This window comes from Pleurodeles waltl, chromosome 2_1, assembly GCF_031143425.1.
Source record: "Pleurodeles waltl isolate 20211129_DDA chromosome 2_1, aPleWal1.hap1.20221129, whole genome shotgun sequence".
Lineage (NCBI taxonomy): Eukaryota > Metazoa > Chordata > Amphibia > Caudata > Salamandridae > Pleurodeles > Pleurodeles waltl.
The window spans coordinates 614,532,570-614,549,236 of record NC_090438.1 but is presented as its reverse complement, the minus strand read 5'-3'; the positions used below and the strand labels follow the sequence as shown (position 1 = coordinate 614,549,236).

Genomic DNA, 16,667 nt, shown 5'->3' with positions numbered 1-16,667 from the left:
TGCGGGTAATGGGTGATCTAAAATCGCAAGATGTAATTACCACAGCTAAGGCATTAGAGCAATCTAAAAGGTGGATTAAATCTGTGCAAGAATTTGACAAAGTCAAAGGGAACAAGAGTGATGTTGTATGTGCTACAGGGAGTGCCAATGCACGAGGCAATATGTTAGGAAAAAAGTATGATAAACATGATAAGATGGAGAAGTTTGCATGCTATTGTTGTGGTAGTACAAGCCATATTGCGTCCTCTCCTAATTGTCCTGCATTAGGCAAAGAATGCAATAAATGTGGCAGCGTTGGGCATTTTGCTCGGGTGTGTAGGAACTTGAGAAAGGGATATACTTCTGTGAATACTACTGGGGCATATGTGAGCAATGCAAGGTCTAGTTAGTGTGAACACAAGTGTGGGTGTAAAGATGACAGGAAAATAGGTATGGTATTGTCTCTTAAAAACAATGATGGGAATGATGAAGATGGTGAGATTAAAGGCCCTCCCAAATGCAAAGTATGGATAAGGGACACAGAACTAGAACGTATGGCTGACACAGGATCACCCTGGATAATTGTTATCCAAAGTTATTTTGTTCAAAAACTTGGAAAAGTTTGGAACATAGAACATTTAAAGATGTCTGACATTACAACGGAAACTTTTGATGGCACGGTAATTGATATTATAGGTTATGTAGAAACAGATGAAATTTAAAGGAGATGTGCAATAATACAATTGTATGTTGCAGTGAACGGGGTAAATGTTCTTGGCTGGAAGGACCAGTTGAAACTAGGAATACTATTGAATCCAAAAAGTCAGGATCCAGTGTTGATAGTGGAAAAGGGTGAGGAGAAAGAATTGATAATATCTAAATTCCCATAGGTATTCAGTGATAAACTAGGAAAACTGGAAAGGTACAGTCACAATATCAAGGTGAAAAATAATGCTAGATCAGTAGTACAAAAACTCAGAAATGTACCCATAAGTGTGAGGGAAGAGTTAAAGCATATGTTGTCAGAGATGATTAAGGAAGATGTCATAGAGGAGATCGAATCCTCAAAATGGGTTTCTTTGATAGTTTTGGCCCGAAAAGCAGACAAAGTCTTTGAGATTATGTGTAGATCTTAGAGCTGTGAATGCAATTATTGTAGTGAACTGTCATCCCCTACCTAATATAAATGAGGTAGTTAGCTTGCTTGATGGAGCCAAAAAAGTTTCCACTTTGGATTTGAAGTCTGCGTCTCACCAGATTGAACTGACAAAAGATTCACGCCACCTCACAGCATTCATCACAGCAATGGGGTTATTTCAATTCAAGAGAGTGCCTTTTGAGTTGGCTTCTGCGGCGTCGGTATTTCAAAGTGCAATGTTTTATTTATTCAAAGACATGGAAAACTATGTAAAGTGTTTCCAAGATGATATTTTGATATTTTCTATGAATGAAAGGGAACACCTGGAGCATATTAAAAGTGTGAGTGAAATATTGAAGAAAAGTGGTTTGACTTTAAAGGAGAAGAAATGTAAATTTTTTTCTAAGTCAGTGTTGTATTTGGGCCACACTTGTCGGGAGAGGGAGTAGAACCCAAAAAATCACTTGTGGATGCTATTATTAATGCTCCTGATCCTGATAATCATGAAAAGTTGTTGTCCTTCCCTGGGCTTAGTAAATACTATACTAAGTTTATAGCAAATTTTACCACTAAAATGGAACCACTTCGAGAGCATACACTGAAAGGAGTTGAATATGTGTGGACGGATAAACAAAAATCTGCTTTTGAGATGATAAAGAAAGAAATTGCTGAGGCACCTACTTTGAAGCATTTCAGAGTGGGAATACAATGTATTGTTACCATAGATGCCAGCATGTATGGAATTGGGGCAGTGCTATCTCAAAGATGTGGAAGTGAAATATGGAATGTAATATTTGCATCTTGTACTCTTACGGATAGTGAAAGGAGATATTCAGTTATTGAAAAATAATTATTGGCATGTATCCTGGTGATTGAACATTTCCGCAATTATGTATGGGGCTCATGTTTTGTCTTAAAAACAGATCACAAGTGTTTGGTGGGAATTCTCTCCCCAGGTGGCTGGTGGAATCCAACAGCTTGAATTGCTAGATTAATTTCAAGATTACAGGAATACTGTTATACTGTGGAATATGTACCAGGAAGAAGTAATATGATGGCTGATTGTCTATCACGACTTCCCCAAGAGAATGTAAAGGATATTGATATGAAGCAGTATGAGACGGTGTGTCAGTAGTATCTGAATATGTGACTGATGAATTTAAATGTATAGATGAAAAAGGTTGGATGGAGTGTGATGGAAAATATTTGGTTTTACAGGAAGTTAGAAAGCACATTATGCAAAGGTGGCCCAACAAAAGAGGTATACCCGCAGAAGTAGTATTGCTTCACAAAGTAATGGGTGAGTTGGAAATGGAAGGTGACCTCGTGTTGAGGAAAGGAAAATGTATTCCACCGATGGGCATGCAGGAAGTGAATGCTCTCATGATGGTGAGGGGGAAAGATCATTGGTGAGGAAAGGAAATGAGTGTGATTCATGTTTTATGCCATCATTGGAGCAGCACGGAAGAAATGGTGATCAAGACAATACCATGTATGGGAGTGGTTCTGCAGGTAACCAGAATGTGGAAGGAATGACTAGCAATGAAAACAACATGACAAAAGATAATGAGTCCATAGCTTCACATGTCAAATCTAGCGTTCGTGAGGGACGTTTACCAGCTAAACTGGGAGATTATGTTCATAGTTTGTTTTTTGTTTCAAATGAGGGAAATGTGTAATGTTTTATTTTTATGTATTGCATGCTCTAGGCAGTGTGACACTTGTTATGTTTTAAGTTCTGGAGCCATTATAGTGTATGTTCTGAAATGGAATTTAGAGGGCTTGAAGGGTAGATACAGGATGGCCAGTTCTGAGACGAGCTGAGAAGAGGAGTACTGTGCTGCTGGAAATAAAGATAGCTTCTAATACCTTTCATCACGTTTGGAACTGATTTCTAAAAGTGTGCTATATTTTCCTTCACAAATCATATGTTATTAGCTTTAATAATTCCAGGTAAGATCTCAGTAAATCTCCCAGTGGCCTCTAATACAGAAAAAATACCTCAGTGTTTTGAAGTGAACGTTGTAGTCGGTATTTTCTTTCAAAATGTCTAAGTTCATGCTGACCGCGGTGCAGATCTTCCAGTTACGTCATGATGTATAAAACAAAGAATTACAATAGCATGTTGTCATTGGCCTGCTCAGTCACTAAATCAAAAATCATTCTTTGAAGTTTTGGCCACGGTTTATGCCTTAGACTAAGATACGTGAATAGCCGTCCGGGCTCCGCTGTGTCCGGCACTGAATTTTCCCCACTTGGACTAAGCGGGTGCTTTATGGCTGAGCAGCCCATGCGGCTTCTGCAGTGAATCTGAGTACCACCATCCGCACCGTCAAGGGCATGCTTGAACGCCACCTTGCTGCAACTTTATTGGCGGGCTTGCAACAGCAGCTTGAAGCCCATTGTATGTGTGATAGTTCAGGGATTACTCCTGGAATATCAGAAGAAAGCCACAAGTTTACTGCACCAGTAAAAGAAGACAAATGTGAGGTCTTTAAAAACTTTAGATATTTATTTTTGTGGACAATTTGGAGCTCTTGTGGTTGATGGTGAAGCAAGGAGTGCAGATCGCATATAGATCAGAATGTGTCTGTCTGTTGCCTAATCGTCATCGCACTGAGAGCCATTGGTGACCTAGATCATCACAAGGATCCTGGCTTTGATTATTGGCATTATTTGCAGTAGACCTCATTACCCTAAAGAAGCCAAGGATGATATCTTTAAAAATCACAGCATCTTGGAGATCCCCCCTAAGAAGACATGTCTTCAGTGACCTTACACCACCCACCTTTATCAAGCTACATTTACACTTCCCACTGCCACGTTTGACCACATTCTAAGTTTTCATGCTGTATCTTCTAAATGTATGGGGCATCCATAGTTAAAATCACAAGTTAGACATTGTAAGCTTGATGTCAAGAGACACATCTGTGGTATAAGTGATTTGAGTCCCATCTCTTTTAGTAGGCTCCCACGAAAACCGTGGTGTACATAATGTGTAGTGTCAGTCAGTGTGGAAGTAATTTTGTCTCACAAAATGGAGTCATGGAGGTTCTGGTGTGCGTATGCAGGCTTCAAAATGGAACATATGGGAGTAGCACATTTTGACAACAGTCAAAGCAATGCGAGTAGTTCTCTCCCCAGGATGTCTAAGTCACAGCATTATTTTACAAAACAGTGGCAATTGTTTTGCAACAACATCAGTTTCCTTAAAATTGTTTGCGCAGTCTCTATGAACGCCCTTTGTCCATCATTTCTTTCAACAGAAATTACCTTTGTAATCAATTTTCGAAGGCTGATTTATTTTATTATTTACCAGCACCTATGTGCCCCTTGCCATTCTTTTATTGTATAGAGATTAGCCAAACTGATGGATTCTGATTTTGGGGTGGGGGTGGTTGGGACAGTGTGAGTGCTGTGAAAACACTGAATTCAATGGAGTTTAGAGGTTATTCATTTGTACACCCTCACTTCTGTTCCTCTTTTTGAATAGTGGGTAATGAGGTAAGTTGTGGGTGTGTCACCTTTTTGGTACCTTCCAGATACCTCTGTTGCCATTTTGATGTTTGACATATATGTTGTGTATCTGTCTCTGCTGTGAAGCTGGTAGACCACATGAATGGTGTGCTGTGTGGTTGCCATTCAGGTGCAAACTTATACAATGTAGGACACTTCCAACAATTAAACTGCATATATCTTCTAATTTTTTCTACAGTTATTGTTATACGACAGAACCTGGCTAAACAGATGGAAAACTTCTGTTTTGCACGAAGGAGAAGGAACCATAACAAATGTGAAATGGAGAGGGAACCTGATTGCTTGGGCAAATACAATGGTAAGGCAAAATTGAATCACTACATATCTGTCTGTCTGGCTATCTAATCCTATCTAACATGGGTGAGCCAGGTCCAGCTCATCTTGGACTCTCAAGCCCACAACGAGCCAAGCTTTTATGTGGCTTCTGGCTGCCACCCGCTCCCTACCCTCATTTCCCATATGTACATACTTACTGTTTGCTGCTTGGCTCATACAAGGGCTCCTAGACTCATGTCAGACACATGGCTCTGTTCTGGCTCAGCTCTCCATATTAATTTGTTGACTTGCTCGCCTCTGCTAACTAGCGTTGTGTGTATGTTGAATAAATGTAATATTAACTTGGAACCTGCCTCAGATCCTTAACTGTCTTCCTCGATCCAAGAGAGATAAAGCTTCCATCCTTGTGATAATCTTTTTCTGCAAGCCAGCACCCAGAGTATGAGCTCTTAAATTTTACCAGCAAACTCTTGAACATTAAAGTACTCAAACTATCTTATCTACTAGGGAATTATTTTCTACTCAAAAGGACATCATATGTAGCATGTATGTATCGGCTGTATCTAACCAGGACATTATACCTACTTAGGTAAACTACTATTTATTAAAAGGGAACTCTTGAATTTACCTACGATTCCATCACTGTTGTCAACAAATATTTCCGCGAAAGCACATCCATACAACCTTTTACCAGTTTGTCTATGAAATTTCTCCTCTGTTGGAGAAGGCCCCACCACTAATCCATTTTAAAGAGCAACCAGAGCAGACAGAGAATACCCACAGAGCAATAAAAAATCCAAGGCATAGTTATTTATATGCTAACATGGCTGGGCGATTCTGCTTTATGACTTACAAATTCTTAGTATTTATTCACCACAGACCCCATGTCTGGGTTATCATGCATCTCACTTCCATCCAGCAATTCACCAGGCTAACTCCCGTTATAGAGACAGAGCCCTTTAATCTGGTGCATGTCCTGTTCAACTTCAGATCTGCCACGGCCCGTAGCAATAACTTGTCAGACACCACAAGTTAATACCACTTTATTAGCATGCTTCTTGTAGAAACCTAGCTCAGCTCAGTTATACATCCAGCCATAAACTCCCTTTTTCCTGTTAATCCATTATTTATTTCAACAGGAGGGACACAAGAGAAAGTGGTTCTGCCATGATCTATACAAAAAAGTCAGTTGAAAACAGATAAAATCAAAATTATTATCTTTTTTTTATTATGGTAGTAGAAGCAATAAATATAAATCAAATGTTCTGTCATCTACTGCCATGCTGTATTGAAGAATGTATTGGCCACATAATCTCTGAGTTGATTGAAGCCACAACACACATTTCCTCTGAGATTTCAACCAATTATGTGGTTAGCTGATGCCTAAGCATCTAATGTCATGTCTTTCCTAATTGAAAATGGACTCATTCAACTTGGCTAGATGCTATCCTATAGTATGTGCTCTACTCCTGACCTTGCATTTTCTGGTTCTCTCCAGAACGAAAAGTCTTTTGCAGTTGACGAGTCTGAATACATCCATACTCCTTCACTTTCAGTTTCAATAAATTGAAATACACAAACACCGAAGAGCATAGAAAACAGGAAACTAGCACATCAAGGGCTGACCACTTGCTTGCAGCATGCCATATGCTGACAGGGAATGTCTAACATATAAATGCAATACATGGAAAGTCGGTTATTGATTAGGGCAGGTAGGTACCTACACTTAGCAATAGGCCACAAACCCCCACTAGTTCCAATCAAGGTCTCAATAATGTAATCCTTGCTCAACCCTTGGTAGCTTGGCCCATGAGCAGTTAGACTTAACTTAGGAGACAGGTGTGTAAAGCATTTAATAGCGACAAAACAGTAAATAAGTAAAACACAACACACAATAAAAATCCAACAACAATGTATACAAATAGGAAATATTTTTATCTTTAAAATCACACCAAAATGACAAAAATCCAATGTAGGGAAACGGAGATATGCATTTTTAAAGATTAAAAGTAAAACTAGCGCTTAGAAGCAAATAGCGTTCAAAGGGTTAAAGAAAGATCTCACTGGACAGGGACAAAGTCCAGAGTTCAGTCCACCCATGATGTAACACTGTTGCACTTACTTTCAGAAGTGTCTCTTGATTTAGGAAAGTGATCCTCCGCACCAACCAAGGATTCAGAGGCTCTGGTTTGCCTCTTGGGGACTGGGACTACAACTCCCACATTGCACCTGTTCAACTTATGGTGCTTTTTACAACAGTTGCTCCAAACTTCCCCAAACATGTGAATCTTGTTCTATAGGTCCTTTTGGATCCCTGAAGTGTTCACAAACTTGATCCATGTTCCAGAAGCTTTGAGTTGCTCCTTGGGAGTTGGGACTACCATTCCCAGAATGTACCTGGCCAAAATCCTCAAATAGCCACTGAACGCTGGTCAGCTGGGCTCTTCTTGCAGGACTTGATGCAGGGGATTCGGGTCAGCTCTTGTGTACCTGTTGCTTACAGGGAGTCCACTTCTGGATTTGCAGCAGCAAGGCAAAGTTATTTTCTTTGTGAAGCCCAAAGTGTGTAGCTGGTGTCATCCTTATGATTGCAGTTCTTCAGGTGCAGACTAAAGGTCCAACAGGGCAGCCCTTCTCCAGTATCTGCTTCCAGCAGGGATCTGGATTGTGGGGCAGCTCTGCCATATTTATCCTTGCTCCTGGGATGGGAGCAGGGGGTTGCTCCTGTCCAGTGGGGTGCAGGCCACTACCCTCTGGGGTGACCACGTACTGTGAAGTGTGGCAAAAATCAATGCCAGAAAGCAACATTCTGTAAAAATCCAAAATTGCAAAAATTCATCCTTGGAGATTAGATATGGCTGAGTCCAACCACTGGTGTGGCTAACTCTCCCTTAACACACCCCTTCCAGCCCCCTCCTAATCTAATCTCCCATTTGTCTAGAGGAGCAGGGCATGGGGTAGGTCCAGTTTCTGTCCCAAGTGGCTTTCCCTCCTTTAAAGACCAGTTTGGCTACTGTTCCCCCATACTCCTCTGCCATCTGCTGCAGCAGTTCTCCACCCACCAGATGCTTCTTTTGTCTCAGCCCAGGCCATTTCACACCTCATTAAGGTAGCCTGGCTCAGGCTGCCAGAGACTGACCAATCAGGAAACGGCACCACAGGGCTGAATTTCGGAACTTTCAGAAAGAGTTCTAAACTCTTTCCCTGGGCTAGTTATATTGAATTCAACATTGGCAAGTTGTTGGATTTATTATAACATGTCTTTTGGTTCCAAACTTACTATACTTAGCTCCTCTATGTCAGAAATACAACTTTATTATTTTACAATAATGTCTCCCAATGTTAGCCTATGGAGGCCATGACTACAATGAGGAAAAACAAATTTGGCTGTTTTTCCCTCACCCAGGGTTATAAAACATCTTTTATAAGGTCCCTGTATATATTTACTCTGCACCCAACACTGTGGGCACCTAGGGCAGGGCAGACATTGGGGGTGACATATGCAAAAATAAGGTAGTTTAAGACTTTTGATGTACTTTTAATTCCAAAATCGAATTTGGAGTTAATGATAACTTAAAAGCAGCCAGCAGGACAGGCCTGCCTTTACAATGACACTAGACACCACAGCAGTGCACCTATGGGTGCACTAACCTACAGGGGTACCTGAACAAACCTGCATGACCTACCATATACCAGGGACTCACAGTAGGTTGCCAGAGACAATTATAAGTATGCCTAGTTTTCATATTACCATTTTACACAGAGCACTGGCCTGGAACTGGATAGCTGTGCCCAGGGCTCAGTCAGAGTCAGAAAATACCAAAATCAGTGAGCCCTGAGATAAAAATGGGGGCAAAAAGTGAGGGGGCTTCTGCAGTCAACTCCGTGTCCCCACAGCAATCCTTGCTTTCTTAGTGCAATAAGATGACTGACATCATTGATGAACTAAGGCCTGCTCTCTGTAAAAGATAAACTGAAACAATGTACCCTAAATCCTGAAAATAAATGTTCTTGGTGGCATAACCCCACACAATAGAGCCTAAAATATCTGTGGGCTACCAAAAAAGGAAACCTATTTCCACCAAAGCCTCTTATTCAAAAGACCAAATGGATTCCGTGACAAAATGTCCAAAAAGGATTATTGAGGTGATACAGCGTGCCTCCAACTATCCCTGAAATAATCCATACATGATGGAGAAGTGCATTAAAATTTGCAAACACTTTTATGTCAAAATACTGAAAATCATACTTTAAGTCTGTTTTGCTCATGCCTATGTTGGATACGGTACCTGTGAGAAACTGGGTTGTTGGTTGACTTGGGTGTGAGAGATGGGCAAACAAAAGCTGCAGTCCCTTGAAGGGGGAACCACAAAAAGTCACTAAGTTAACCTGTGCTTAACCCTGGGTAGCTTGGCACAATATCTGTATCTTTACTTGGATGCAATGTATAAAGTATTTTTTGCAGCACACAGCCAGTAATAAAGTGAAAACACAGCACAAGAAAAACCCCACACCAATTTAGATAACTAGAGTACATTTTAATAAAGTAATTTAATAAACTATTAGACACCGAAACAACAAAAATCCAGTAGAGCCGGAGTTATGAATTTTTAACATTGTGAAAACTAGCACCTAAAGATTAAAGTGACAGCCATGGACATCTAGCTGTGCGAGACTGGGTGAATTAAAAATAGACATGGCTGACACGACAGAGTGCAGTTCAGATTCAAGAAGTAGATTGGGTGCTTACCTTCAGTCTTAAAAGAAATTTTGGGAAAAATGTAAGGTAAAGTTCAGTGAAGCGTGGCTGCAAGTTATGTCTGAGAAGGGATTGTCGTCGTTGGGGAGCCTTGGGTCAAAGCCTGGGTGAAGATTTCTACGTTTGGGCCTAGTCTCTTTTTTAGAAGTAGGAAATCTCCAGCAGGACGAGGCAGAAGTCTGTAGCCTAAGACAGTTCCAGGGGCTTGGATACCAATTTGGCAAAGGACCGCTGAGCAGGATTTGCTGCTGCAGAGAAGAACATAGCAGGAGAAGCTGCAAAGCCAATCTGACCATCGTTGCACCTCGGGTGGAGAGGCCAGCAGGTTGTTCCCAGTCTCCTCCTGGTTCTTAAAGTAGTTTTTGGCCACAAAAGTCCTCAGGTTTGGAGTTTGGCCATCTGGGCACATTTAGAGCCACAATCAAGGGCCCGGACTGGCGGTATACCACTTGGGGGCTCATGACTCACTTAGGCTGGGTCTAAGGGGGGGGGTTCAAGATGATAGGAGCCTTTTCTATCTCTGTGGCTCTAAACAGGAGGTCAACAAACTAGCCCTTGGAGTCACTCTGGTAGTCCTGGATGCAGGTGAAGCTATCAGGCTCAAACAGGAAGGCTGGCCTTTGAGAGTTCAAGGCAGGCTCCAGGCAGTAAAGCAGTCCTTCCAGGTATAACAGAGCAGTCTTGAGGAATGCAATACCAGGTCAGAGAAGCAGGCAGTCCTCTCCACTTCACAGGTCCAGGTGTAAACCGAAGAGTGGGTTCTATTTTTGTACCATGGTGTCCTTCATCTGGAAGGTGGGAAAAGCTTCTATAAGGGTTCCTTGAAGTCAGTTGAATTTTCAGACTCCCCTGCCCTAGCTCCAAGCCAGCTGCAGTGACAATAGAGGTGATAAGTCTTTTGTGTGAAGGCAGAGCACAGCCTGTTCAGTTGCAAGTGGGTCTGGGCTCAGCTCCACTCCCCAATCCTGCCAGCATATGGCCCATTCAGGCCCACATAATCCTTCTGTCATGTGTTAGTTTAGTAGAAATTCACAAAGTCTGTCATTTACGGCCAGTCATGTGATCAAAGACAGGCTGAAGGCACAAAAGGGCTAAGGGCAGGAAATGCCAACTTTCTAAAAGTGGCATTTTAAAAATTGTAATAAAAAATCTGACCTTACCATTAAAGTGGATTCTGACTACCTAGTCTAATCAAAAGTTAGCACTTATTAAATGTAATAAGACAACCCAATGTTATTCTATGGGACGGGTAGGCCTCACTGTAGTGAAAATTAAATTTAGGAGATTTTCACTACTAGGGCAAGTAAAAAAATAAAAGTATATGTCCAACCTTTTAATTACAGTGCGCCCTGCCCTATGTGCTACATCGGTCCTACCTTAGGGGTGACATATGTAATAAAAGGGACGTTTACGGTGTGGCAAGTGGGTTATGTTGCTATGTCAAATTAGCAGTTTAAAACTGCATTCAGACTGCACTGGGAGGCCTGGGATATATTTTAAAGTGCCACTTAAGTGGGTAGCACAACAAGCGCTGCAGGCCCACTAGTAGCATCTACTGTGTATTGTATACCACTCCACATTGGACTAATAAGTAATTTAAATGTGACAAACAGGTGTAAGCCAATCAAAACATGTTTAGGGGAGTGAGCACAAGCACTTTAGCACTGGTTAGCAGTAGTAAAGTGCACAGAGGCCTAAGATCAACACAAATTAATGCCAGCACTAAAATGGAGGTAAGGAGGCAAATAGATTGAGTGAAGACCACCCTAAGGCTGGCAGGTCTAACAGTACCCAATTGCAAGCTCATGATGAATTACCATTTATTTACATTTTCTAGACATGCTGAAATCTTCAAGCTACAATTGCCTGCTCTGGTGAAGCGGACCCTTCAGTGCTTGTTGGATGCTGCTCATTAATACCGCATTTCTCCTAAGTGAAATCCTTGAAAGTGTAACACTACAACAGATTACCCTGCTGCTTAAAACACCATCAGAAGGATGTCCTGCTAAAAATTATTATCACCATATTACCAGCCTCTCATTCATAACAAAAGTTTTTTTAAGTTCCATGGCAGTGGAACTGTTTAAATGATTCTCCGAGGCTAACTTTTCTAGACTAACCAATTGTCATCCTATCTGACTGCAGCACCGAATCAATCACCTCCATTAGTTGATGAACCGACTTCCATCCTTAGTAAAGGATATTTTGGCTGTTCATTTTCCTGGGCCTCTAACTGAATGATCAGACTCTTCTAAACATGTTGACATTTTGGTGTTCCTGAAACCGTTTTCAGATGTTTCACCTTTGTCCTCCAGGCCCACACACAGGTCAGTACATTAAACTTTAAAGTCCTCTTTAGATCCCTGCATCCTACAGACCGTCCTTTCCATTTACTGTTCAGTATTTGAAGGGACTGTGAAGGTCCCAATCTGATAAAGGACATACCCTACTCTTTCACCATCATGCTTACTATCCTCAGCTGTACTATAAGATCACTCTAGATATCACCTATCTCACTGACTACCTGGTTAAAATCCAGAGCTGGATTCACATCACTACCTAAAGTTATGACTTTAAAGGATGGAGTTACTACTCATCTGCTTTTTACAATGTAACTTGAAATCAGCCCTTAAAGTTAGTGTAATCTTACTAACTCTAGTGACACACTCGAGTACTAAGTTTTGTTCAGCTGCAGATAAAAGGTGTGGTGAAAGGCAACCACATTCTAACTTGTTTATTGAGTAACATATCACATCTGTGCTCAGTGGTTCAGGACCTGGTTAATTTCCAGATTTGACTATTTCACTACGCTCCTGTTGGACATCTCTACTAGCTGCCTTACACACTTGAAGACTGTATATCAAGCAGCAACATGTCTGATTTATATCACTGACCACCTAAGTCCTTACCTTGCCTCACTGCTTCTGCTATAAGCCCAGCAACCATACATATTTGCCTGCATGATCTACAATGTCCTTCATATAAACTCTTCAAAGTATCTGGCCAACCAGTAGTTTGTTGAAGGAAGATTCCTAGAAAAGGTAACAAACCTTGAACCAGTCTTTTTTGGGTAGTGCTCCAAAATCTCAAACGCTGTCCCAGCTGATCTGTCTTTTTCCCCCTTCCTGAGCTTTGCCTAGAGAAACATGAAGACAATGGGCCTGATTACAACTTTGGAGGAGATGTTAATCCGTCCCAAAAGTGATGGTAAAGTGACGGATATACCACCAGCCGTATTACGAGTCCATTATATCCTATGGAACTCGTAATACGGCTGGTGGTATATCCGTCACATTTGGGACGGATTAACACCTCCTCCAAAGTTGTAATCAGGCCCAATGTTTTTCAGAAATACCTAACTATTAAGACTTAGCCTAGAATCTTCACCATTATTTTGGAACCATAAGAACCATTAATATCAGTAAATGTACACTTGTGCTCTTGCTTAATCTTCATCAGGACCATAAAACCCATCTCCTTTCAACACAAGTGTTTCCTTTTTTAAGTAAAAACCCAGTATGACTCAACTGTGGAGTATGGTTAATTGTTTATATTCCCAAAAGCTTAATTCCTAACACTACTTGCAGTATCCACCATTCCCATGTATCCTCTTGCGCTTTGAAACCTATTTAATGTGACATAACATAACATAACATCTCCCCATATCTCAATTCATTCTGATAGTGTGGGAACTGCTGTAGCACCCATTGGACTCCTCTGTCTTATTGGGTACAGCAGAAAAGTGTTGGTGATATGCTTGGAAAAAGTCTCAGCCACTGACCATTGATCAGGCCACATTCTGTCTGTTGTTTTTCACACGCTATGGCACGTAAGTCTGAGGGCAGAGTACTACTAGAATAACCTTTTTTGAAACCATTCTTTTCAATAAATCGAGGGACTTAAGTCTGTCTCAACATTTGCTTTCTACCCTTTTTAATGCTAGGTTGAAAAATCATTTGTGCCTCTGCTACCAATCCTGTTCACAGGGTATGTAGAGGGCATATTGTATTGGGTATTTAGCTGCTTCACGTTGGGTCAATGTGGTGCCACACAACACCACAAGACCAATTCTGGAGTGCAGAAGGAGAGTGCTACAACTATTTATTTTATTTAAGTAAAGAATTGTCAGAGCTCATAGTCAACATATCACTTGGTGGCTAGTATTTGCATAAAACTGATGATAGAAGAAGCGTGACCAGCAACTATTCACCTGAAAAGATAAAGACTACACTCAAGAATTCCAATAAAAGAAACTGCTCATAGAGAAGTTTTCCAGAAATTTCCGAGCGGTATTTAGACTGAAAGAATTAAAAAATCTGATGGCACGGAATAATGGCTCTATGGCCTGAGCCCCTCTTCCCTTAACTTGAGCAGTTTTGAACTGTGGAATGATGGTAAGACTAGAAAGACCATTATGACTTGTGAGGCACAAAGGTATGCCAAGAACAAAACAAGTGCTGAATGAGAGTGCTCCTACAATATGTTGAAATGAAACAACAGATTACTTATCCTCAGTGGTGCTCTTTCTGGCAGATATTCTATCTAACCACAGATTACTCACCTGTGTCACTAGGTGCCAGACTGGACCCAGAGAATATTCCCAGCAATGCTCTTCCACACCCATAGGTGGAGCCATGTTGATGCATGGTGACTCCGTTCTGCCCCAGAAGTGATGACACAGAGCCACATATAAGCACCACCCTTGCATGCTGAAGTCTGTTTCCTAATCCTTCTCATTCCACACCCCCTAGATGCAATGCACTGCGAAAAAATTGCAGTGACAGTGTGCCAAGACTTAACTTAGATACTTATTATGGACAAAAGTCCATTCCACAGAATGGAAAAATGAGAGGTCAATGAGTATTCACCAGAAAGAGCATTAGTGAAGTTAAATAACTAGTTCTTCTCATGGATACTTCCAACTATAGACTGCGCACCTTCAGAATAGATATCATAGCAGTACCTCCCAAGGAGGAGGGTCTGAGGAGTGGAACCAGCCTATGACATTCAGCAGACTGAAGTGGGCAAAACTGCCCTTCTTCCAAACCTGGCTGTCAAGGCAATAGTGCTTTGTGAAGTTGCGCACCAAAGCCCATGTCACAGCCTAGCAGAACCAACACCACCCTTGTCAATGCCATCACACAATCCGTGACCATGGTGGAATGAGTCTGTATGCCTCCAGGGGGTTGCTTCTAGGGCAGTGTTTAGCTGGTTTTGATGAAGAAGACTTTCCATCTTGGCAAAGGTCCTTTTCTGCACCACCTTCAAGTTTGTTTTCTGCACAATGAACACTCGTACATTCAGAGTAAAAGCTCAACACTCTTTTAGGGTCAAGTCAATTTATTCTCTCTTCCTCCTTCCAAGGGTGAGGTTGAGCTAGAAACCTTGGCACAGTGATTCATTCACCAATGTGGAAAGATGTCATGCCTTTGAGAGAGAAGACCAACATAGCACTAGCTTGTCAGTTAAGAAGGTCGGGTGTATGGCAATTAAACCTAGAGTGCCTGCAGTTTGTTGAGGTGGCACCCAGAGGTAATGGCAATTAAGAAGTCTGTTTTGAGCATCTAGAGCCTCTGTCAAAAGCCATGCATTGGCTCAAAAGGCATGCACATGAGAAATGTCAACACTAAGTTCAAGTGTCATTGCAGCATGATCAATGGCTGTGGGAAAAAACCCCATAAAAAAAGGATTTTAATAAGAGATGGTTGATCAAGTAAACACAAAAAGGCTGAAAGGGGCAATAGATAACCCTTAATCAAGCCTTGTTGGGCTAGTGTTAAAACAAACAACTACACATCTAAATGTTTGTCCTGTAGAGAGTTGGCTTGTTGAGCACCACACAAGGCAAAGGGCAGGTCATGCTGGAGCTTTGCATTGGCACATCATTGAACTCGCTAAGGGTTCTAGTCTCTCTAATCTTAACATCATTCCGCAGTTCAATACTGTTCATTAAGAAGGGTGGGGGCTCAGTGCCGCTCAATCATTTTTGTTTCCTTCAGATTGGTGCAGGTTAAAAACTACTCAGAAGTGTTTCATACTTATTGGTATTCTTTAGGAAAGGTAAAGTCCTTGGATTTCGAGGTTTAAATGTGCAAGCCATGCTGTTTGTATCAGCTGTTTTGGTGCAATACCAGCCAGGAAGCAAGATGCTGACCATCAGCTGTGAGGGCTCATATTGCATTTTATGATCTGGCTTGACAGTACTACTGTCTCTGGACAATTATATGAGGGTCACTAGAAAGGGGCTTTGGCCCAGCCCTCATGCTGGGAACCAAGCAACACGTTTCGATTCGACAGACTTTGTGTGCTTCCACATAAAAGTGCTTGCCTTTCACTCAGCTTGATAGTTTTGTTTATTTATCCAACTGCCTAAGTTTGAACTTTCAGGGACATACCTTCTCTAGAGTGCTTTTAAAGTGTCTTAAATAACTAGATAATTTATGTTATTTTTCTCGGCAGCAGCACAGAAGGGAGGAGGGCAGTCATAAACCTGCACAGATTTTTAGGTCTGGCTTGACAGTGGAACTGTCACCTGACTTTTTAACCTACACCAATATTATTTTACAGTTCTTTGGTTCCATATATATATATATATATATATATATATATATATATATATCTATATTCCATTGCTGTTTACTTGTAATGCTTTACATTAGCATGCAACATTCCTTTAATGTCAGATCTATTGGCATTAACAACGCTTGTTTCTGAGAATGATCCACAGTACTTTGTGTTATCACTGTAGCAGTGGTGATGTGACTATTACGTTTTAGCATCATAAAAGTCCAAAGCTTTCTCTTTCTGACCTTGCAGTGCGCCTGCAGAGCTCTAGTCTCAACACTTTTCTTATCTCTCCTAAACGACTCTTTTGGTAAGTTAAATGGACGTCACATAACTAATGGAAACTTAGGTTGTGTACATTTTATTTCCATGTAAGGATAGATGTAAATTGTTTTCTTGCTTATACTGACAGAT

General features: G+C 41.2%; 1 protein-coding gene across 1 annotated transcript in view; it reads left to right on the top strand.

Annotated features, from left to right (window-relative positions):
* The window catches only part of VPS41 (VPS41 subunit of HOPS complex), a 769,622-nt gene that overhangs the window by 317,944 nt on the left and 435,011 nt on the right, over positions 1–16,667 (top strand). Inside the window, exon 8 of the mRNA XM_069215796.1 lies at positions 4,833–4,952. Coding sequence (XP_069071897.1) covers positions 4,833–4,952 — 120 coding nt within the window. The remainder of the gene's footprint in view (positions 1–4,832; positions 4,953–16,667) is intronic.